This window comes from Vidua macroura, chromosome 1 (assembly GCF_024509145.1).
Source record: "Vidua macroura isolate BioBank_ID:100142 chromosome 1, ASM2450914v1, whole genome shotgun sequence".
Classification (NCBI taxonomy): Eukaryota; Metazoa; Chordata; class Aves; order Passeriformes; family Viduidae; genus Vidua; species Vidua macroura.
In genome coordinates this window covers 82,848,453-82,873,775 of record NC_071571.1, presented here as the reverse complement: position 1 = coordinate 82,873,775, position 25,323 = coordinate 82,848,453, and the positions used below count along the sequence as shown (strand labels likewise).

The 25,323-nt window shown below is 36.2% G+C and overlaps 1 protein-coding gene across 3 annotated transcripts in view; it reads right to left on the bottom strand.

The window, feature by feature from the left end:
• The window catches only part of SEMA5A (semaphorin 5A), a 312,341-nt gene that overhangs the window by 143,050 nt on the left and 143,968 nt on the right, over positions 1–25,323 (bottom strand). For all 3 annotated transcript variants that reach the window (XM_053986784.1, XM_053986799.1, XM_053986790.1), the window contains one exon: positions 622–684. In XM_053986784.1, coding sequence (XP_053842759.1) covers positions 622–684 — 63 coding nt within the window. The remainder of the gene's footprint in view (positions 1–621; positions 685–25,323) is intronic.

Genomic DNA, 25,323 nt, shown 5'->3' with positions numbered 1-25,323 from the left:
GCATGCAATTCTAATTGCTTTTATAATTAATTTGATAACTATCTCCAGGTTGGCACAACCAAAGGTTCCATCTTAGCATTACATTTTCCTTTACTGAATAATAGAAATTGCGGTCGGCCAGATAAAGAATTGGTTTAAAGTACAAAAATACGTCAAGTTCAATGTCTAAAAAGTTAATGCACTTAATATTATTTTCTTCATAGCACCAGTAGATAGGAAATAAAAAAGTTAATAAAATTGCATCTTAAACACAGGGATATAAACTGAGAATTTTACAAAGTAATTACACAGTTATTCGGGATTTACAGCACAGAAAATGAAGTGAGAATACAGTTCACTACATATGACATGCATATGCTTAACCTTGGTGTCAAAACAGTAAATTGTTGGAAGCTAAAGTTCATGGCCATTTCAGACAGGAATCATGTGACTCTATCTCTCACCCTGTGCTCCCTATATTCTTTTCCTTTCCTTTGCTTACACATCAGTGGCAGACTCTTCTACGTCTCTCTTCATAAATGGAGACAGAAAAAAATGCATAAGGTATGGATTTATACACTGAATTACATCTGCTATTAACATAATATCTTTATTAAAGCAGAACAGCTGTCTCATGCTTACCTTTGATTTACCTTTACTGTAACAGGCTCTTTTAGTAGCTTCATCACATTGCCACTCCACTGCCTGCAACCAAAAGGAATTTGTTAGAAATACAGGTAACCCAGAAATGGAAGCCTCTGAGCTCTCTAAGCCCATGTTTGAGTTATGTGCTTCAGAGATACTGATGATTAGGTGTGGATTATCCTATCCTTAAATGCCTCTTAAGAGTTTTCTCCCTGGAAATGTAGCTTTGCTGTTGAAGGTTTTTCATTGTTTTAATCCAAAAGGAAGCTGGCCAACATCATGACTCACTGTACCAATCACTACATCAGAAACAACCACGGTTACATTTTATACTATTTAACTTTTGTTGTTGTTGTTGTTGTTGTTGCCAGTTTTATGAGGAGAAGCAGATAGAGGAACACACAGAAAGGCTGAACATCGTTCTCCAACAGAGTTGGGCTGCATCACCACTGCATCTGAGGTCAGCTCTGCTAAGAAAACTTGCTCAATCAGAAAGTGTGCCCTATTGCACTTTTTGAACTATTTATCTCAAGCATCAAATGGAGATTTTAGTCTCTAAAGGTATGACTGCAGCACTAATCAGAAGCTCTAAAACATCCATTCAGAGAAAGAAGCAATGGGCAGAGACATACAAGACAACAGTGAAACAGTGCACTGCAAAGCAGAAGCAATTTATCCTCATTTTTCAAGCTGTCTCACTGCTTCAACAGATTTATGCCAGGACTGTAATGCCTAGTCTGCATTACTACAGTTTCATGGTATGAGATAATTCCAGTTATTTCCATATCTAACATTCAGCATATGACTTACAAACTTTGCTGTTCAGTGGAGCAGGTTGCATGCTTGATGTTAATGTGCCAATACATGTACATATTTGAATGCCTGTATATGCTGTGTAGTCAAAGTGCATTTTAAATCAAGTTGCATTCTTTCACCTCAATGGTGCACATCCATATGTTCCTTAGATAAAGTTGCCACAAAGCATATTTTATCAAGAAGAATTGAGATTTCTGAAGTAACCACTGCTGCCTAATTACTGAAACCACAGCCTTTTCATTTTTATTTACAAGGAAATGATTAAAGACCATTTATCCAGATTTAATATAGGAAATATTTTGTACCTGTCTTTTAATGGAGACTGTATTAATAGCAAGCAGACTCTCTAATTAATAACAGGGTGAAAGCCTGTTTAAATTGAGGGGGAAAATGCCTTCAGAGTATTTGTGTTTCAACAAGCCCAAGAATTAGTGTTTTTCACTTCAAGAAAAAAAAAAAAAAAATGAAAACTAATGTAATTACTTCTCTTCCTCCATCCTAAACCTTCCTATTTACAGCATTTGCTTTTGCAATGAGTATGGTGTACAGGGGAATATATTGAAAACTTCTGGAAGAATCCACATGTGAATGAACCTAGAATTTATAACAAACTGTATGCAGCAGCATGAAAGAAATCTCATACTGAGTTAGACAAAAAAGCAGCAATGACCTAACTCTTTTGACTCAGTAATGCAAAATTCACATCCATAATAGAGATCGTAGGATAACCAACTGAATTCCTAATCAATCCATTAGAACACACTATTGCCATATTATATGGCAATAACTACAAGTGCTGAATATGTTATCTCTGAACAACACAAAAAATTTCAAATGCCTGGAGAAACACGAGAGTTAGTTACCAGGTGGAGGTCAGAGTAGAAAGAGAGTGAAATACGGGTACTTAAAAGGAAGGTTTGAAGGAAAGTTCTCGCCAGAACTGAACTGAGAAAAAGATGTCAGGCACAAACAGAAGGAAAAAGATTGCATTAAATACAAAATATTTATCAATAAATCAATTTTCAGTGACAAAATACCCAGCTTTCAATTGGCTCTAAGTCCACAGTAAAAGTAATTTGAAGGAGAAGGATGTGAAATATTAAAACATTATGTAATATTTCTGGACATCATAGTTAAAAGCACATACAAGGACCCAAACAGAAGAAACTGCTACAACTAGATATAAATATACTTGCTTGCAAGTTAACCAAATGGACAACTCTCTGGGAGAGCCCTATTCATAAAAACATCTGCTAAAAAGGAGTAATACTATGTGCACAAGAAATAAATGCAAACACACTGGTGACAAAGCTAAGTCCCATCTTTGAAACCAAGTGTACTCATAGTCCTATAGCCCTTGGTTCCACTGCTAGAGGAGATAATAAGAGAGCAGGCTGCAAATGAAACATAGAACAAAGGCATCTGAAGAGAGCTGAGTAGTTCAGTCTTGTACTTTGGTCCCTAAGGCTCCCACGTAGTTCAGTAATGTAGGCAAACATTTATATATAGAGCTTGCTTTCTTATTACCTTCTAATCTTCAGGAAATTCCAGGGAGTTTCCCACAAAATGGAAATTTAGATATTCAACACAGTATAATGCTTCTATACAGGAGGAAGACAGGAAGAAAACTCTTTAAGATAAATGTCATTTCAATGTGGGAAAAAAACCTGAGAAAAATGCATCCTGAATCTTCAGCACACAAAGACAAAACAAAATGTCCCAACAGAATAATAACAATGTGGGTTTTACCATTAGAAGATTACAACTTGAAAACTGTAATTTTGAAAGACCAGATGGACACATAAGGATTGCACTATTCCAGAAAGCAAGTGCAAAACCATGTTTACAGATATTACTGTTATCCACTGCTTTCCTTAAATTTACATATTCTCCTGCTTAATACTGATTGATGAGATTTCCATGAAGTTCAGAGGAGGAATGCAGATATGACATGCAAACCACGTTGGATATTTGATTCACTTTGTTCTATACAGCTATTGGGATTTTTTTTTCTATTTTTCTTAACAAGAACCTTCAATTTTCACATTCAAAATACAACCTGCAGCATTCAGTGTACTGGTTTTAATTCATGTTATAATTCTACTTAAGCTGGCAACAAAGTTTATTGAACCAAATTACAGGCACTCAGGTTTGCTCTGGGGAAAGAGTAACAGGGATTTGAAAGTCAGTGTCAGAGAAAACAAGGACAGGTCATACAGGGCTAGCACTACAAGTCTCTACAAAGAACACAGCTGCACAGGTTAAGGAGGAGGGTTTAAGGTGGCACACCAGTCTGTGTCTGATAGCAAGCTGACAATATTTACAATGACATGGCTTTTATAAATCCTGTGATCAATAGTCTTTCAAGGATCTCTATAAATTTAATGACTTAGTGTGCTCCTAATTTCCCAATCTCCTTCATAAATACATTCTCATATACATAAATAAACCTTAATTATGTAATGCAGTGAGATTTTTAACACTGTGAAAGTCAATGTGAGCAGCTCTAAAGACTGCACTTGAAAGATACAATTTGAACTTAACCCAGTGTACTCTGATGAGGTTGTCACAATTCACTTTTGAACACATTATTTTCTTAGGTTAAAAAAAATGCATGAACCACAAAGGTCTGTACAGATTTGACATAAAATCAGACTGAACAAAACCAAGGTTTTGGTGCACACTTAACTCTAAGCTTGAACTCAAGTCTCAATCTGATGGCAGGCAGCTTTTTGAAAAACCTCAGTTGTAAATAAATGTGTAAGTGTTTTAAACATTGATGTTTGTAAACAATTTCCAAACTTCAGATGAAATCTCTCCTGGCATGTTCAAGGGGTAGTAGGAGGAGAGAAATTCCAGCCAGCGAAGAAAAAAAATTCCAACTCGAGAATACGTAATGAAACTATTGTCTTCAAAATGAAGAAAAATGTGCATTCAACACCCCTATATGTTAAGTTTAAAAATTACATTCTTGAAATTAATAATATTCTTTGTAACAAGAGATATATTTTAGTTACTGCTCTGGATGAACAGTAAGAGTCTTGCTTAGAAGTTAAACTATTGTATCTTCAGCAAGTTAAACTAAATAACTGCAAAGAAATTTAACAAAAATTGAAAGACAATCTTTAATATAAACTAATTTATCCAAATACCTTTGAAGAACACTAAAAGAGGAACATGGAAAATGTAAAAAAAGTAAATAAAGTTCATAGACCTAACTGTCAAGGAATTCTCTTACATGTCCAACATGCAGCAACAAAGGAAGTCCCCAGGCAAGACATCTGGAGGTCCCTTCTGACCTAAATTATCACATAATTTTCTAGAAAAATTACAAAATACAACAGGAGGAAAAAAAATCAGAGCCCTATGTACTTAACTTTAATGTGGCCCCTTTCTATAATTCTAACTTTAATTAGTAAACGTAGATGGGAAATTTGAGATTTGAACACAGTCAATAAAGGACTGGCCAATTAGAATGATATAAGTGAGAGATGTGTTAGTTTTACTGCCAGGGCAAAAAAAAAAGTGTGGCTTTCACCTACAGTGAAATCTGCAGACATGACTGAGTACAATTTGACCTCCTGGGAGAACTGTGTTCCTGTAGAGACACAGATATTCAAAACATATACATATACAGGTATGCGTTCATATATATATTTATATAAGAATTTGGAAATGTAGAAACAGAGTGTACTAGTGCATTTCATAGAAAAAGAAGTTAATTAGTCAAGAACCAAGAAATGAACAGAACAGTATTCCAGACAGATGGTCCAGCACTTCTTAGGCAGATGGCTCTGCTAATTAGATACTGGCAAAAATAACATTAAAGGAGATGGTTTAATTACACAATGCCAAAAACTAACAAGTACATGATACTTCCTTTTTTTTTTTTTTTTTCTTTTTTCACTTATCTGCTTGCTTTCATCTCTTATATCCTGTATTTCAGCAATACTCTGGGGATGCGAGGTATAATGGCAATAACCATAATAATATATGTCAACAAACGTGAGCAATATCGCCTTACTGTTCACGTCAAGTCCAGCAATGGAATGGCTTCAAAATGTTTTGACTTGTTTGGCGAGGGAGGGTGTCTTACAGCCTGCCTAATTAGCTCTGGATGTTGGATTCCAAAAGCTGAATTTAAAGAGGCCATAAAGAAAGTGTCAGGATCATAAACCCAAAGAAAGAATGTAGCCACGGAGCAGTACACCGGCAAGACATTAGCAGCGAATTAGCAGCCGCAGAGTTAGTGGTGGTTTTGATGGTTACCAGAAGCTTAAAGGCATGCTTTGGTGTAATGACATTCCAGCAAATACGTAAAGCCACTTAGGGAAGATTTATACCTGTCTCTACTTCACAGGAACCATTTTCCTTGCTTTCCACAGAGTCATGACCCCTCATCCTTGCAGCCATTACTGCTGGAAGTGCCTGTTTTGCCAATAGGCTTCTGACAAATATCTTTGGAAACTATCACTCTCTAAATTAAAGACAAGAGTATATTATTAAAAAGGGGCTTCCTTTTAATATAGCTTCCCCTTCTGGCTCACAAGAAAAGAGGAAAAGCTGGTTTCTGAGGATTTAAGGCATCCTGGTTAGGCTTTCACATGAAGTGATAGGTCAGCAGCTCATACAAGAAGTCCAGCACCATATGGACAACTTTACTAATTGGCTACAGTCACAGCATTATTTTGCCTCCAAGTTTTTTTGCCACATGTAACAGCCAATTTTCCTGGGAATAATACCATGTGTGTTTTCATTAGTCCAGAATCAGCTTTTACTGTTCATCCACAGTTAAAAAATTACAGTTTCTTATAAAGTAAGCACTGTGAAACGTATGGAAATAAACATAAAATCATGCTTGGATTTTCCAGGCTTTGGAATTTAACTCAGTTAGAACTGAGATCCCCTGATAGATATATAATTCTGTACTTAAACCAAGTAATATCTAAAGCTTTGTATGGCTTCAAGGAGCTGATGTCGACTTAATTTTATTCCAAAATATACTAGCCTGAAGTATATAAAAAAGTGAGAAGTACATACCCTGCCAATTCATGAAGCAGCCAAAATTTTAATCATCTGATTTACCGATTATGCAAATAAACTGTTGTTGAAAAATTTCAGAGCTATTATGATAAAAGAAAAAAATTAACCATATTAAGAGAATAATTCAGAATTACTAAGACTTTCACAAACCCTCAGTGTTGGGCCACTCCATTGACTTGAATGACACAGGACTCTGCCCAAGACTAGCCTTTCACAAATGCCAGCTACCCATCCACCTGTGCATTCCCCTCTTTGTCTTCTGCAAGGATTTCTAAGTGTCACAAAATATCCACTTGCTCTACACTTAACAGACACAGTTTTAGAGAGGAAAATCAAGTTCCAAACCTAGAAACTAGCATCTCAAAACTTGAGTATGTTTGGAACTAGGATTTTCAATCCTGCTCCCACAGATTTATTAAAAAACCCAAAACTGTTGCACTGTGACTTTCAAAGTTTTTATTGTTCCAATCTGGCATTTTGAGGCTTTTACAGTTTTTATGGACATTTAAAAATTGAATGCAGGATTGTGCTGAAGGGGTAAAACCACAAAATGTTCTTGCACTACCAAACTTGGCAGCCATTCAGCAGGTAGGAATGAGATTTCACAACACATCTTTAATGTACATTCTGAAATTATACTACATATAGTAAATTTAATGTTTTGAATAAATTACATATGAATCCTTTAAGATTTAACATCTGTGTTACCACATTGAGTTTTGACATATTTCCTGGGCTTTTTTTTTTTGCAAATAATATTGATTTTAGTAGGCTCCGAGACCTTTTGAAAGCAATATTTTGATTTATGTTACTTTTTTTACTAACAGTGTTTTAAACTTTTAGGTCTTGATATGTCAGGAATCTCTTTATTCCAATGAAATGAAAGGAATTTCAATATAATTTCATACTTCTCAAGCCCTTAAGGTTAACAACGAAGTAAGTGGTGAGAAGAGTTCTCTGGTATGGCAATGCCACAAAATGTCTGTTGGGACCTTGAGCACAGGCAAGCAAAAGTTTGGTTTTTTTTTTTCCTGTACACCTGCTCATTGCTAATAAGTTGCATGGAAATTTAAAGGAAGAAACAGAAATGTGGAATGTGGGCAATCCTGCCTGATGCTCACTTGCTGATCAAGACAGCCATGCTGATTTGGGGTGCCCAACAACCCTCCCCCTTCAACTTTCAACCACAAGCAGCCAAGGAAGACATGGCATTTCAGAGTGCTTTGTGCAAATCAAAAACCTTCCTGAAATAACTTCTGAAAGACATGGCAACATACTATATCCTTCCCCTGGGATGTCAAAGTTAGCTGCATTACAGCTTCCAGGTATGAGCTGAAACAACTTCACATAAACCTGAAAGATACACTGGAGGATGTAATTTATTAACACCTTCTAAGTCATACTGAACAACTAAGACTACAAAAAAAAAGTATTTCTGTATGTTTGCATATGATTTTGTATATAATGTCACATTAGGAAGAGAAGAACAATTTCATCACAATTTCCACTTGTTTTTACTTGTTTATTTAAATATCTTTGTCATTAGGCTTTAGGGATGACAGGCTTGATTCTGTCAACAGTAATACCCATCTACAGTTGTAGAGAAAATACTATGCTTTACAACAACTGTTATTTACAATAATAAAAATATTTTTTAAAGTTAACTTAAGAATGGTATCTCACAAGACAGAAAAGAGATAAAATCTGTTGAAGGAACTTCAAAATACGTATTTTTTCCATTAAATATGCAAAAAAATCAGATAAGAGTATTTTAGATAGATGAAAGCACAGAGAAAGTAGAATGCTATCAACAAAAGAAATGTAAGAGCCACCAATTCGTGCAGCTTGTTCAGTGAAAAGCTAGTGAAAAAAATACATGTTTCAACAGCAAAGAGACACAAATTCTATATCCTTCTGGTTAAGTTTATTGCCCAGAAATGTGATTGTGAAAATCAAGATTAAGTTTTCTTTTTCCCATTCAAGGATGACACATAAATACATAAGACATCTAAAACATGGACTGGCCAAAATTGAACAGAGTGGAAAAAAAAACAATTAAAATTTCCAAAGAGCTGGCAACACAGTTGATGACAGCACAATTGACATTTCACCATGGGAAAGATGGAATACGGAAATTTCAATTTTTGTTCTGTTTACTTTAAAATAATTTGCTTTAATTTGAAAAATGCTAAAATAACATGAGAAACAAATAGCAAGAATATGGAGAAGAATACAAAGTATAGAGGTACATAAGTGAGTGTCATCAATATATAGATAATATCATGAGCTGTGGAGTTGGACAAAAGAACCCCAGCAGGCTGAGAAAAATTCTCATTAGACATAAAATGTAAAAGATGCTTATTACAATCAGAAATCTTGAACCTATAGCTAATAGGCAAATCATTGGAGTGTAACTGCACTGCTAAGTTATACAGAAATCAAGGGTGAGAGAGACAAACAGGAGCCTCAGGACTAAGGAGGATATCTGCTCAGAATATGAAAATGTCTTCACAGGAACATTGTGCACTGCTACTGCAATGGAAGGAGCAGTGGGAACCAGGGGGCCTGGAATCTAACTCGAAATCACAACTTCATCATGAAGATGTGAGATAACGGTGAGGCTGTGAAAAAGCCTGAATCTAAGTGCCCTTCTCTTTTGTTTTGACACAAGTGAACGGTCTGGAGCAATGTCAGTGGCACACAGAACTTTGCAGCCCTAGGTTAGTTGTTGAACATCATTCAAGTTATTAATCAGTGGAGGTCAGTGACATCTAGCAACCTTGTAGCAGCAATATTAAATGGGTGAGTGATTTCTATCCAATTTCTAAAAGACAAACATTCAGATCCAAACTGGCCACTTTTGCAGGGGCAATGGAAGAGCTGCTTAAAGGGAAAACATACCCCTGTTACATATAAAGGTGTTTACCTCATTCAGCATGGACAAGGAATCTTAGGAAAGCAGTCACTAAAACAATCATATATTAATAATCCATATGCAACTTTTCCCCTCCTATTTCCCTCCCTGCTGACCTTGTAGACTTGTAGGAAACTGCACAACTTTTAGATTCAGATCCTTTCAAGTGCTGAGAAAAGTATCTCCTAAATTTCAGTGACACACAGAAATTTTAGTAAATATCTCACACAGGGAGGCCAACCGAAAAATTTATTCCTGAAACAGCTGTGTAATATTCTTCTACTCCCGTAGCCTCTTTTCCATATTTCTTGATTTAGAAACTCTTTTATTTCTGCATTAGAAGAACAATATTGTACTTTGGTATTTTTCTTCCTATGTCGCTGAAAGCTCAGTGAAAGTAACTATAAAAACATGATAAATAAAACTCATTCAACAGAATGCCCAGTGCAACTAGTAATAAGGCACTTCTATGCAGCCTTGGGGCTCTCGTTTCCTTTTGCAGATATCATCAGCTTTCCCCTTTCAAATTACACCTTATTAACAACTGGTCCCCTGATGGGTATGTTATAGCTCTATCTCTTTAACAGTGGTTTATATTGGAAGCTAGTTTATAATTATAAACAGAAAGTTACAAAATCTATTACTAGGAATTATTTCTTAAAAATTCTCCTGTGATTTTTCTGCTAAAAATCTTTTGAACTCAGTGCTACAAATCCCAGAGCTTTTACTAGAGCAAAGCACTACAAAATCAAAGCAAGTTTTGTCTAAGAAGAACATAAGAAAGGCAAGAAATTGTAAACATTATTAATATCCACTACAGAAAAGGGGTAGCCACACAGTAGTTTAGAATAGGAAACCCCCTTAGCATATGTCTGAAACACTGAAGAACTTAAGAATTAGACCAAAGTCCACTCATTTCAGCTTTTACTGTGAATTGTAAAATGGGTTTGAAACTCAGATCGGGCTGTTTTGAGAGCACCTCTACAAAACTGCAAAGTCAAAAAAATTCAAATAATCAAAATTAATTTTCTATTTTAAGTGCAAGATATATAAAAATTAATATATCTCAGTATTCTTGGGGGGAAAAATAAAGGACAATCTTTATTTCTATTTAAAAAACCCAAGCAACACCAACTGACCAATAAAAACCCAACAACCAAAGTAAAAAGTAAAACAAAAATAATTTTAAAAAATAATAATTTTAAAATAATTTAAATTATTTTTGTTTAAAAAAAGAAAAATCATTTTAAAAAACAAATGCCCCCCCAAACAACAACAACAAAAAAAGAAACAACATAACAACAACTCACAAACAAAACATACAAAAAAAAACCAGCTTAAAACCAAAACAACAAAAACCTTGCTTACTCTGTATGGCAAGTAAAGCCTGAGCAGAGACATCCTTTTGGCCTGGATGTTAACTGTGACTTGATAACCTACATAGCCCTTTCCTCATGTGCAATAGAAATTTCACATCTGCAACATAAAACTAAGATTAAGACTGGATAAAAACAATGCATTCCTTCCTACCCATGTTCCTAGAAATAGCACAGTTTTTGGCTACGTTAATCCAGACTATGAGTATTCTGTGTTAAATACAGTGCTTTGAATTTGGATATTTTCAATATTAATCTGTCAGTTTCTGGAAAAAGCAGAGGGAAGACAGAACAGAAATTGGAATGTGTGTACATTTAGAAAGGATGCCAGAATGTAGGCAGCTTGGCTGGCTGCCAGATGCCCACCCAGCTTCTTTCTCATGTATTCATTTTATTGACAATTAAGAATAGAGTCTGATGGTCAGAAACAGACATAGTTAAAACACTTTCCCACCACAACCACGACCAGCTTTTCATAGGAACAAATTCATCCCTTCACTCTGGACTCTGCCTCCTCTGCACCAGCAGCTCGGGGATTTAGGGAAGTGGGAGCCATAACCTGTCACTCTGCCCTCCTCACAATTTTTCCTACTCCATACGATATTTATAGCTAAAGACTCTTTTTCTTTCAAGCCAAAATTATTTCAAAAGTTGCAGTTCCATTAGAAAACACTTCCCATTAATCCCACAAAATCTATACTACAGTGAGATGAGGCAAACAAATTTCAGTGTGAGTTGCATGCAAGCAAGGACCCAGCCACTCCACTGAGAAACAGAAGAAACAAAACATGCTAAAAATTTGAATGTCATATCATTCCAAATTGAAATTATTATACCGTTATGTAAATAACAGAAATGCATTACATATGTGTATATATAAAAATTATGTAATTTTAAAATTAAATTATATATAAATATTTGCCCATTTTTGCTTCCATTTTGCACTTTTTTGGTAATAGTTTGCATGTTGCTGTCTTCAAAGCACCTAAAATCCAATGTGAGTATCTTCATTCACAGTGCTCTCCATTTGTCAGAAATCAGTTTGAGGGGGAAAAAAAATGTTCTGCCAGACACTTTAGCTCTTAAAAGTATTGATTCTGATGGACACTTTATCCCTTCTTTCAATTTTAATCTTTCTTCCAAAAATATATGCCTGTTCCTATTCCTACATAAAAGATTGGATCAGAGTGAAAATGGAGACTATCCATTAACACACATCATATTTTTATGACTAATCAATACATCTTTAGTAAAATAATCTGTTTCTTACTCTTCTTGGTCCTTTCCAACTTTCTGAAACCTCCTCCATTCAGACTGAAATTTTTCTCTGCTAGAGAGGGAAATATGAGCAAAATAATTTTTTCTTTTGTAAAAATGGTGTACTGAAAAATAAAATTGTTCAATTGTTTGATTTGCAAAAAAATTTTGTTCCTAAATTCCACACACACAATCACAAAGGGTGAAAGTAAGATAACATTGTAGGCAGCTTTTTGAGATGTTGTATTCTGTGCATGACTGTTAAAAACTTCTGATTTTGCAAAGTTATTAGATAGAGCAGCACAACAGAAAAAAATTTTTGAATGTACGTGAGCTGGATCTTGTATTTTTTTTCTCATTTTTCTGGGACAATTAAATGACATCTCAATAATTTTGTAGGGATGGCTGATGTCCTCAGGCAAGAAAACTCAATTGTTCAAAATAAATTCTTCTGCACATTAAAAAAAAAATGCCTTTGGCAAGAATATTATGCATTCCCTAAAAGATAAACTGCTAGAAGTAGTAACAACAGTAACAGTAAAACCAGTAATAGCAATATTGAAGCACATGAGTCAATGATACAAGAAAAAAGGTACATCACAAAATGAGATGGCTGTATGCCTCATTGTAGAACAGCAACTGCCCCCCTTACAGCTGGAACTAAACACAACTCCATTAACAGAATATGAAAGCACCTAATCTAAAAGTAATACACAATAAAAGCTATCATACCAGTATGGGAAAAAAAGGAAGAGTGAGAGTAAGACTTATGGATTTCTTTGCTAGTTTTCATCTTCTCTTACTCCACTGTCACAAATCCACTGGCAACAAAGTGCTGCATTGGATTAATGGCAGTTGGGAATTAATGTTTTACTCATATACTAAATTCTTTCCTTTTACAAATACGCATTAACTCCTCTATAGTGGAAATAACTCGCCAAATTTGTTAATTAAACTAGCACGTTTTACCTAGCCAGTCCATAACCCCACAAAGGCTTCCTAATATTCACAGGAACAACTTCTAGTATACAGCAATCCTAGCATAAAAAGCCACAAACTTGTCTCAATAAAGGCAGTAATGCATTTGCAATAAATGTTTTTAATCTCAATCTAAATTAAATACAAAATCACGTTTGATGTTATGGTAGCTGAAAGTTATTTTCTAACACACATTATTTTTCTAGTATAGATCTTGCTTGTCATGTCTTACTGTCAAAAGGATGCCAATTTTCCAAATGTGATAAGCCAAGCAGGAATCTCAACCATTTGGCTCTTGTTCATGGTTTAATGAAGAGAGATTGGTATCTTAAGAATCCTGGGTGGGGGGAGGGGAGGGTGGTTAATGTAGATGTGATACAAGGCAGAGAACAGATAACAATTCTAATTTGGTAACAGCCTGAACATACTTAAAATGCATGCTTGGAAATCCCTCCCACTGTTGCCACCACAATAACATCTTTTATCAAAGTTTTGTCTATTTTAGGAGGTCAGTTCTCCACAGATGCTAATCTGATTCAATTCCAAACTGCAACATGCACTTGGATAAATCAAAACAACACAGAACAAACCAAAAATGTCAATAGGTTGGCTTCTTTCTGCACACAAGAGGCAAATGTATTTTGCTGCACAGGGAGTACAGAGGGAATTTCTTTTGTATCTTAACAAAAGAAGTTAACGCAATTTTTGATTTCTTTTCTCACGTTGCAGGTTTCACACGTGATTCTCAACCCAAACACCACAAATGGAAGAAGAGTGGATGAAGAGAGGGCACTAGCTAATATTAGTGGCAGTCAGATTAAATATGCTATATTTGGCCAGAGTATCTCATTACCACACATAAGTATGTGCCCTAGTGAGCAGAACAAGCACCTTTGGTCTTTACTGAGAAAATTACATGCTGCAGTTAAGTTCACTCTAAACACTTACAAAGGGACAGGGAGAGCACTAAACTGTTTGAGAAACTAAATAAAGATATACAGGAATGTGTTGAGCTCTTCCAGGAACACTCCAGTACAGTGCTATGCCCAAGAAAGATCATCCAGTGATATCATAGCAGGTGACAGAGCAGAAGGAGAGGAAAATGATCTAATGTTGGGTTCTCTCTACTTACACAAATGTGTATGGGAGCAAAGATGCCAACACAATGAAGTTAGGTAGAGATTTGATCATCATGTGTTTCACAAAAGAAGCTGAGACACGTTTAGAGGGATTCATAGTCCATGCTATACATCATCTTCAAAGTTAATTATTGAAAGAAAATGATAGAAGCAGAAAGATAAAATGGAAAACCTCTCTCCAGTGGTCTGCTAGGAAGAGACTTGGCTACATAGATAGGCATCCTTTCCAGAGCAAAAAGTAGTTTCCCCAAAGACATATTGTAAGGAGTGCTATGAGGGCAGGGAGTACAGTAGGAAAGGCAGACTTCAGCTACCCTCATAAAATCTGGACAGCCATAACACTATAGCCTGGCAGCAAGAGTAAATTTTTAGACACAAATCAAGGTTTTTGGGAAGCAACTTAACATAAGGCTGAAGAGTGAAAAAGCAGCTCTTCACTTTATTCTGAGTAGCATGCAGGAATAGCACTGTAACAGCAACCAATATGTACTTGGATACTACAACATGTTTGCTTCATGAAAGGGAACTTCAGGATGACGTTCCAGTATGATAAGAAAGAGCTAGGTCAGGCAGCTGAGAGTTAAATTTTTTGCTGGCAGCATTTAAGGAGACCTAGCTGGAGACACAGAAACACTACCTTGCAAAAATTAAAAAAAAAAAAGAAACAAACAAACAAACAAAACCAAACAAACAAAAAAAAAAAAACCAAAACAAAAACCTGAGGCAAAGAACAACTTGGAACAGATTAACAACAGGACAGAAGTACTTAACAAAAGGAAGTAAGCATCTTTCTAAAAACTAAAACAGTGTCAAAATAAAGAAAACAAAGTACTGAAGAATAATTTTAAAAAGTCATAAATATTACAAGTAAGTCCTTCAAACACATTAAAAGCAGGAATCTTGACAGTTCAAAGAAGCAATGGAAGATCAAAGAAGTGATTAAGATAAAGCCACACCAAAAAAAAACCCTTATTTCTCCCCCTGCCCAAGTTCATCATGGCAGAGCTCAAGGAAGTTCCCATCCCAGAATATGCAGGGCTGCTGATGAAAAACTCTCATCTTAAATCATAGTGTTGTTACAAGAGGTTATAGAATACAGATAAAATGAAAAGCAACGTATTTTCAGCATGGTTAGCTGTTCAAGAATATTAAAATTAAATCAGAGAAGAAAGTGCTGAACTATTAAACAGTGTATGACTTTCAGCTTACAAATGCTTTGGTACTTGAGGTCTGGGAAACAGAAAATTAATACTAAAATTATTTAAATTATTTCTAAAATGGGCTCCAGGAAGATCCAAGAAACCATCAGCGCTGATGTCTGCATCAAGCAAATTATCAAAAATTGTATCATAAATAATAAAGAGGGAACAAAGATGCAGTGCCTGGTGTGTGAATTCAACCACCCTGACTGATGGGTATAAACTGTCCAGAGCAATATTTCTGAGCCTACTGGCAAAGCCTGTGGAAGCAAAGCATTACTAGATGTAGAGGAAGATCAGAGTGAGGAGAAATCTAAACTGATTATAAGTAAACTAACTTTACAATTTAGTACAAGTCCATGGGACCAGATCAGCATCTTAGTGCACTGAAGGAGTGGACTGAAGACACTGCAAAATCATTCTCTAGCAAATTTGCAAGGAAACAACCAGCATGGATCAGACAAGGAAAAATGACCTCTTACCAACATGATTGCCTCCTTTGATGAGAACAGTGCCCGCTGTTTTACCTTGCCTTTAGCAGTATCTTTGCCAGTTTCCTGTTGTACCCTCAGAGCCCAGCCACTGAGATACGGACTGGATTAACAGACAATAAGAAAAGTGAAAAACTGTCTGAATCACAAGGCTTGAATGGTTGTATTCAGTAGGACAGAATCCAACTGGTCACCAGTGATCAGTCAGTGGAAGACTGCTATTTGGGCCAATACCACTTAATGGCTTTATTAATAACCCAGGCAATGGGACACGGTACACTCTCAGCACCTACATAAATTACAGATTAGTCAGAGAATATGAGAAATCAAAATGCTGGAGACCCCAAAAAGCTCTGTTTTTTCAGAGGCACCTCAACAGAGCAGGGAAATATGCTGACACATTAAGCACAATAAGGGCCAAGTCCTGCATCTAGAATGAAATAAAATCCTAAGAAAATTTCCAGAGAAACAGATATGGATAAGAACAAAGTATGACAAAAGTATATCCAGAAGTTATATTCTGTTGGGATTTGCAAAGTGTATTGGACAAGTTCTCTTACCAAAGGACCTTTAAGAACTTCTTCAAGAAAATCAGGGCAAAAGGGAAGGTTCTTCAATAGATAAAGAGGTCAAAAAGTAAGTGGGTAGGTATTTGGTCAATTTTCATGGGGGAGTATGTGAGTAGTTGAGATACACAGTAATCTACTGCAGAACTAAAAAATGCTGAACATATCCTTAGATGATGCAGAAAAGGGAACGAAGAGTTATGTGGCAATATTTGCTGAAGTCACCAAGTTATTGAGATTAGCAAAGAACTGACTGCATAGAGTTCTAGGAAACCCTTATAAATCTGAATGGCTAGTTTTCTATATTGAATTTAATTTGCAGTTTTAATAAAACACCAGGAAAAAATTACCTTAAATAGATAAATTATTTATTTTCATGTATTCATTGATGAGCTCTGAAATGAACATAACTATTCAAAAATAAGATCTTGAGTTACAATACTAAAAAAAATTAAGAATAAATTATAAGAAGTATAAAACACTAGAGAACACCCTTGTGCCATGGAATAAATCCATTTACTCTCTTGTTTTGAACAGTTTTTTGCATTTCAGTCTCAACCCATAATTTCAAATTTGAAAGTAAAACTAGGAAAGACACATAGAAAGTGGACAAAAGACTTCCAGCTTTTTGTGTTTTCTTTACAGAGTAGGATTAAATAGACTGATTCCTTAGGCTAGGAAGAAAGGCATCTGAGGAGAGAGATAATAGACAGTTATACAATTATGAGAAAGGTGCATAGAGAATATTGTTCACTGATTTTAAACAGTGAATTTAAACTATATTCACTGTTCTTTGAATTATAAAGAATATTTAAGGATTTAAACCCCAGAAGCTCTTCATTCCCATGATGAGCTGCAGAACTCTCTTCCATAAAACAACAAAGATACAAAAAATGAGTTAAATGTCACAGGATGAAATTGATATGAAAATATCCCTCAGGGAAGTGAGGTCTTGATTAAATCTGCCCTTCTGGCAACACATTATTCTATTTTGTGCTATAAAACCTAATCAAACAGAGAAAATTGTTCAATTATTATTAAAATTTCTGTCAATGAATGGTGTGATTTTGTTCCTTTGCAAATCCTCTGTGACAGCTTAAGAGTTGACTGGATAAAAACCCATCCAGGACCTTCACCTCAGGAAGCTCCTGGATTCCAGTGGCTGAGAAAATTTTCAAAGGAACTATCACTGCAAGTTTAGGCTTTTCGCAGGCACCTGCTGCAGGCTGGAGGCAAGACAGTACAGCAGGTATGGTCTGACCCACTACTGATACAACCTTATAATTGTAACTCCAAAGAGAGAGATATCACCCACTATTTATCTTAATTAACAAAAAATTAGAAATAAATGTTCATCAAAATTATATACTTTGATGTTCTTTTAAATGAATTTATGCAAAAATGAAAGAAAATCAAGCATCATTTATAATTCATATCACTAAAGTTATTCCATAGCAAGGGAAATTATATTAAATGCTTATAAAATATGGAACAATATTGGGTTTTTTTTCAAAGTAAAATAATAAAATCAAGAATCAAAATCCTATGTTAAGTCTAGATTGCACCCAAAATGCATTCTGTTTTTATGACAACATCCAAGTTCAAGCAGTGCACACTGACTTTTCTTCACTCATATGTTATTTATTTTACACTGAAAGCACTTTTCTAGTGACTTATGATCTGTTCTGTTCTGGCAGGTTGCAAGTCAGCATTCATAATCATTACCTGAATCTGAGTATGTGTTTCTACCTATGTTAACCCCACTTATGAATATTTCTTGCTACAGAAATTTCCCTTGTGCAAGATTTTGCATGTTCTGCACATATTGTTTTGCAAATTGCTTTTCCTGATTCAAAGCAGAGGGAAGAATGTCTAGAGATTGCTCTGTGTCCTGTCTGAGAAATGAAAGCCCTGTTTTCCTGTTGCCTGGCTACACTGTGTGTTCATGATGGTGCCAGTGCAACAAACACATTCTTGCTATCAACATTGGCCTTTTTTAGTTTGCCACTTCTGCTAGGAGAAGTCAGGGAAATGTAATACACATCCACTGCTGACATTTAGGTCTGTTTGGAACAGATTGTTGTTTGCAACCCAGGGAGGAAGAAAGGCCGAAGGTGAGATATGTGGGATACTGCCCCTAAGGACAAAAGAAAAGATAGGAGTGAAAGAAGAGATCAGACTTTCCCATGGGTCTTGGGGGCCAGAGATTCATGAGGTCTGGTCTTACTAGCAAAACCTGAGGTAAAGGCAGCACTGAGTGCCTTGGCCTTTTCCATGTCATTTTTTGCCAGTTCCCTGTGCCCATTCAGCAGTGGGACCACATTTGCCCCAGTCTCTGTTTTGCTGCTGAGGTGCTTGTAGAATCTTTTGTTGCTCTTAACGCCCCTTCCCAGAAGTAACTCAAGGTCAATCTTGGCTCTCCTAAGTCTATTCCTGAAAGATCAGACAACTACTCCACACTTCTCCTGGGTCACCAGCCCCAACTTTCATCTTTTTTAGAATTCCTTTTTATGTCTTTTAAGTTCAGTTAGGAGCAGCTTGCTCCTTTCATGGTCTTCCATGCACATCCATTTATACTTGCCATTTTCAGTTGATTCATCATAAAAATCCAGGCACACTACCTTTGGGGATTAACCCAGGACAGGGGTAATTTTTCACTCTAGCTGGGAAGGGACATAGAGGTTATTTTATACCACATCAGTCATAATCAGGGGCAGGGGACAAGGACTCTCTTCCAGGGAGAAGGGAGTCCTCATGGTCAAGAAAATGTGGTGAAGGGCACTATCAGGTATTATCCATTTTTGGGAGGTTTACTTGTGTGAGTCAGTTCTTTTCTTATACCCTATGTCATTACTATTGTTGCTGGTACTGTTTGGTTTCTTATCTCATTGCTGTTTCCAGTAAAATGTTATTCAGCCTGGGATCTTTGCTTTTGTACCTCCAATTCTCAACCTCATCCTGCCACAGTGGGAAAGGGGAGGAGAAAACCAGGAAGCAAGAGCAGCACATGGTTTGGGGAGTCTTGGTGGGGGCACTGAATTGGGAAGTACCATTCCTAAACCATGACATCGGCAGGGAAGGAAAAAAAAGCTATTTCAAATTAGTAATGAAGGCTTTGGGTTTCAGTATTCACTTTCTGGTGCTCAAGTACCTTGGCACTCCAATGACTGCACTGAAGTGTCATCTGCCTGCTTCCACTTACATAGCACCAGTCCAGGAATCACATTGCTGTGTTGTTTCTGTTTAAGCCTTTGCTGTGCCTTGTCCTCATCCCAGGCAATAAACAGGTTCACTGCCTCAAGGAACTAGCTATGGACCTGTCAAACAGAAGCATCATTCTACCTGTAGCAGGGACGTCAAGTGAAATTGATCCCAAAGTCAGAACTTTTAATTTCTCACAAGGAATAATGAAATTAACATCCTGTATATTGAAGCACCCTCCAAATAAAAAAGGAAAGGATGTGTTTCTGAGGAACATTTTGAAAACCAAAACGTAAGTTATTCTAGAAGGAAAAATCAAAATACTTTTATTCAAGAAATTTTAAAATATGCTGACATTTTATGAAATAATCACAGATTCTCTTACATGGCTTACTACAGTTCACTTAGATACAGAATTCACCTTTTTTGTCATCATAAAAATTCTCATCTAGCCTAAAAAATTACCAGGCTGTAGCTTCCATCTAGTTTTAAACCTTCCTATAATCATCTTTCAATGATTTCTCCCAGTCTTCTAATAGTCTCCTCCCTACCCTGAAGGTCTTGTGACCATCATGTTTAAGATGAACTCCACAATTTTCAGAAAGCTTCTTTTGATCAATACAGAATGTATGCCCAAGTGTTTGCCCATGACAAAAGAAGTGAAACACCAGAGAAGAACAAGTAACAGAAGTCATATACCTATTCCAGATTAAAAATAAAAGGGATGATTACTAGAAAGTGTCCCATATAAATCTCCAGTGAAGCAAGGAATAATTTATCCTTTTCATGGCTAAGCCGCAGAACGGAAACCCTTCTGAAAATATTGAAGATCTGCTAGTCTAAAGCCAGACAGACAATTGGGAAACTACAGACAGCTCAGAGTCAGCAAGTACTATCAGGCAAGAAAGGAGACATATAGATTAAGAGATCCCAGAGGAATTCAGGTAATTCACAACTGGAAATTAGCTGGAGAAAAAAAAACGAAACAAATAATTACAGAGAAAAACTGAGGTTACAATTAAAATTGACTGATGATTAAATTCCTTTTTACTCTTTTAAGCCTTTACTCTGCCTTGTAGGTTTAGGAGTAGGGTTAAACAAGCATTTCATTTTGCTCTTTCTGAATAGATTCACCCATCTTGTTAGTCTTTCATTCCCAATAAAGATTACATAAGACCAAACAGATTTCTCATTGGCCCAAAGAGCAAACACCAGTGTTTGGTCACCAGGATTCCAGGAAGAAATGCTGCAATTGTCACCAAGGGAAAGCTGAACTCTGAAGGAGACTGAAAGAGATACTAATCACAATTTTGTCCTGTGCTTATTAGACTGGTTGGAACAAGCTTACTGGTCTTATAACATAGGCAGGTCTTTCCCATTTTCTTCCTTTAACAACATTACCCCAAATCACATTGTGTGGCCCTGTCAATAAAGTCAGCGTAAAAGAGCACAAGATTTACCTAAAATTGGACAAATAATTACTTGCTGAAGTAAGCATCAAAAAACCCAAAGCATGGCTAAGTATCTCAGCTGGAGAAACTACACTTGATGAGTTTTTCCCATATGAATAAGCGTATGTAAATAAACAATCCTATCTTTCTTATTCTGCTCATCAGTAGCTCTGCACATATGATACAGTGATGCATTATTGAAATGCCCTGAGTCTCTCATGAGTACTGTTTTATACTGCAATAGTTTCAGGCTTCCAGCTGAGATGCTCAAGAAGCAGTGGCAATTCTGAAATACAGCCAAATTACCAAAATTTAGTCACAAACTATGTAATATGGCATTTCAGTTTTGAATTTTTTATTTATTTTTTAAAAAAATTTAATGCTGTTTTTTTTGGCATCAGCCAAGTTACTATTTGCTTTCCAATTGAGATTTTGTAATACTGAAAGCCAGGATGCAGATTTAAAGAGAGAAATATGCTGCTGTGATCAAGCCAGTGATCTCACAAGATCACTCTGGACTAATTTATTATCGGTCAAAAATCTGCCAGATAGATCCTTGAAATAAAAGTAGCAGGGCTTAAATCAGGTTAGTGGCAGTCAGAGCTCCACTCAAACTTCTAGGCACAGGAAGAAGACACACACAGTTTCAAGTTCTGCCAATAAAAACGTCAGAGGACCAGCTGCAACTGGTTTTTTTAAGTACAAAACTGTTCTCCCAGGTGTCTATCCAGCCTCCATGCTAGGTGTTCAACATAAAATATTGAGGCATGGTGTAACTTCAGACATAAAACAGCACCTTATCTGATGGCTAATGTATGAAAATACAATTTAAAAACCTGAAAGACACTGCTTAAACATTGCAGCACGGGGAGCAGATGGGAATCAGTCAAAAAAAAATGAAGACCAGGTGGAAATTACAGGCCTATTTTGAAAATAAGTGTGATACAGCATAAAATAAATGTATGTAAGTGTAAATGAAGTGACTTTCCTCATTTATTTTTCTTTAGCACATTCAAAACCATTATGTGATCTTCCCACAGTTGTGTATTTATAAAACCTCTCACTATCAATAGCATAATAGTTCATTAGCATAATAGGTGCATGGTATTTTGAGAATCTCCAAGTTCATGCAATTCCATAGAATACAACCCACATGATGACAAGTGTCATGCATAGAACATTTCTTAATTTAACAGCAAAATTTGGGAAAGCTGAATAATAGCACTGTGTCAATATCAGAACTCCACTGCAAAACTACCCAGCATTGTCAATCTCTCTATTAAGAGAATCTTTTCCTCTATTGTGACCAGAAGCTTTATTTGGAGTTGGGTTTACTTTCTAATTATTTTTTTATATTTCCTTACCCCTCTTCTACATTCTTGAGAATGTAAACCTCCAAGTTTTAATGCTGAAATTTCCAAGGGTAGTTTACCAACTTCAGTTTGAACGAAGATGTAGAGAGAACAGATTTATAAACTGGGAGCATAGATTTTTCAATTGAAGTAACTCTGTTTGAAAAGAAACTAGCTATTTTAATAACATTTTTCACTCCAGCTGCATTTGGTGACAAAATGGCAGAGGCAAAATGGCAGAGGCAAAAATGCCTTCAAGGAGATAAGATTTAAGAGGAAAAGTGATAGTATGGGTTTGGAGTCATAGTAAAGAAAAAAACAATGCTATTTGTTCTCCCCAGAGCTCTAAACTGTCATAGCCTTTGGCCTTTCAGGCTGTGCTGTGATCTCTAGCAACAGCACTGTAAAAGAGCAGCTGAAAAGCACAGGAGTTCTACCATACTACTACTTTCCAAGATGTCCCCATCCCTACTAGTTGCAGCTCAGAAGTTCAGAATCTCTCCCTAGATTTAATTTTATAAAAGTGTTCTTAAGAGGCTTTAGATTCTTCTGAGGTTTTTGTTTGATTGGTTTTCTTTACCAGCATGTGCATTTTACCAACAACTCATAAATAAATCACAGCTCTTTGCCCTTTCTTTTTTCAATAAATAGAAACAAACAGACTTTTTTTTTTTTTTAACCTTTTCTTTCTTTACCTTTTTCACCTTTACTTTTTTTACCTTTTAGGAAGATAAATCAAAACAGGTGGTTTTATTTGTTCTGGCTTAAGGGGCTGAGTTCATTCCTAGTAATAAAGTGTAAGTTGAAAGGTGGGTTCCTCTCTCTATTCCCAGTTCTGCCCTTCAGTGCTCCCCTTAAGCCCAAAATGTTCTTGCTTTACTTGCAAATTCCTGGCTCCTCCTCTGTGCCATCACATCTGCATGGTACTACAGTAACCTGCTTACATCACTTAAAATGGCCTAAAAACATTCACTTTTTCCTTATAGACCAGAAAGGTAAGAGTGATGAGTGGGAGAGGAAGGCCAAGTTCAGCCACAAATGGAGAATGAGTAAATGTAGGAACGCTGACATGCCCAATTAAACCTGATCATGTTGCCAATATGAGCATCTTGGCCCCCTGGGGATCTGTCAGAGTAACACTACCATCACTCTCAACCCAATGAGGAGTTTTATTTCCTAATTCTTTGGAAAATATTTGGCAATCTTTTAAAGAAAGTTCCTAGGCCTGCAGAAAATATGAGGCTCAGGCACTCAAAATTAGGAAAATAATGTTTGGATGGATGCAGCCTCAACAAAACAGAAAAGGACTCAGCATTTGGAGTACTACTTGTTCACTGTCTAACAACAGATTTAGGATTTTGTCTATGAATGTGAAAATGCCAAATGATAAGTCAAAGGAATCCAACGTAAGGGTGTTCTTTGTATGCCACTCTGGCAGCAGAATATCCAGACTTCTTGATCCTGCAGCTATAAAGCCTCTTTTGACACAAATGTGAATTTTGCCCAAGTCAGGATTACATGCTCAAACCTTCAGTATATCATGAAAGACTGAAGTTTGTGAAGAAGATCAGTACACTTTTTTATCCTCATGTTAATCTTTCATACGTTGCAAGTTTTTTGAGTGAACAGTGAAAAGGAGAGAAGGCAGTGGCATGTGGCAGCTCCTGAAAGGCCATCCAGCTGTTGAATAAAATGTCAAACATTTGAGCACTATCATCACCATTCCTCTAATCTTTGCTATGCACACTGTCAGGGTATTATAGTTTTCAGATAGGAGAACAGAGAAATTGTCTCTGGACTACAATATCTAGGGAGCCATAAATTCCCCATTTATTGAAGTTAAAAAGGTTTATGGGACATCACATTTTTTGATTCAAACCTTCAGAATTTAAACTTGAAACCAAGCTGTCTGAACACTGTATCATAAAGACCTTGTTATAAGAGGTGCAGCTGATAATTCAGCTTGATGTACCTGTATGCCATCATTCCATTAAATAAATGGTCTAGAACCTGAGCAGGAAGATTTCATTAGCAACCTTGAAGCAATAATGGGTGCCCCTCTACAGCCTTCTTGCACACAAGGGAAGCTGAACAAGTGAGAAGGACAGACCTACAGCAAAAACACTAACAAATAAATCTACAGATTTCTATGGGAAGTTTGCTCCAATTAGTACACACTGCAGGGCACTCACACTAATTTACAACTCTTGTTAAGGTTTGGACTCAGTGATCTGTGACATCTCCTTTTCACTAATAGTTTCAACTTCGCCACGCTTTCAAACACACTGGAAAGATCTTACTGCAGTGTAAGAAGAGAAACATTCAGCCCAGGTAGACACCAGACATCATTGAATCAGTGAAAGAGGGTTTCTCTAATGGAATTTTCTTTTCTAATTTTAGACATTAGAAATGTTTGCTATTTGAACAGAAATAATAAGCCTTGAAATATACAAAGAAGAATGTTAGAAATAGATAAATATCACCTATGTTGCTTCATTATTAAGTTTACATGTAAATCTGTGTTGAAAAACCCTGCAAGATTACTTTCAGCAGCTGATGTCACTTTTTTAATAAAAACCCAGGTTTTAAATGTCAAGTTTGCATTTTGAATTAATAAATTTGAATCAAAATCAAGGCATATGTGTTGTATAGAAATTCGTATCTTTCCCCTCTAATTTTCTGTTTCCCCTACAAGCAAGAAGGAGCAAAGGGTCACAGATTTCATGCAGTTTCTGGTCCATGCTATGGACTTCTGACATTATCACCTTGTGAGTACAATCATTACTCTGATTAACTCTCTTCTCCCTGCACATTGTGTTTGCACTTCCCTTCACAAAAATATAAATCCTAAGGACACTACATGGCTCCTCATTAAATAATGCCAATAAGGGTTTTTAAATATGCATGTTGGGAAGC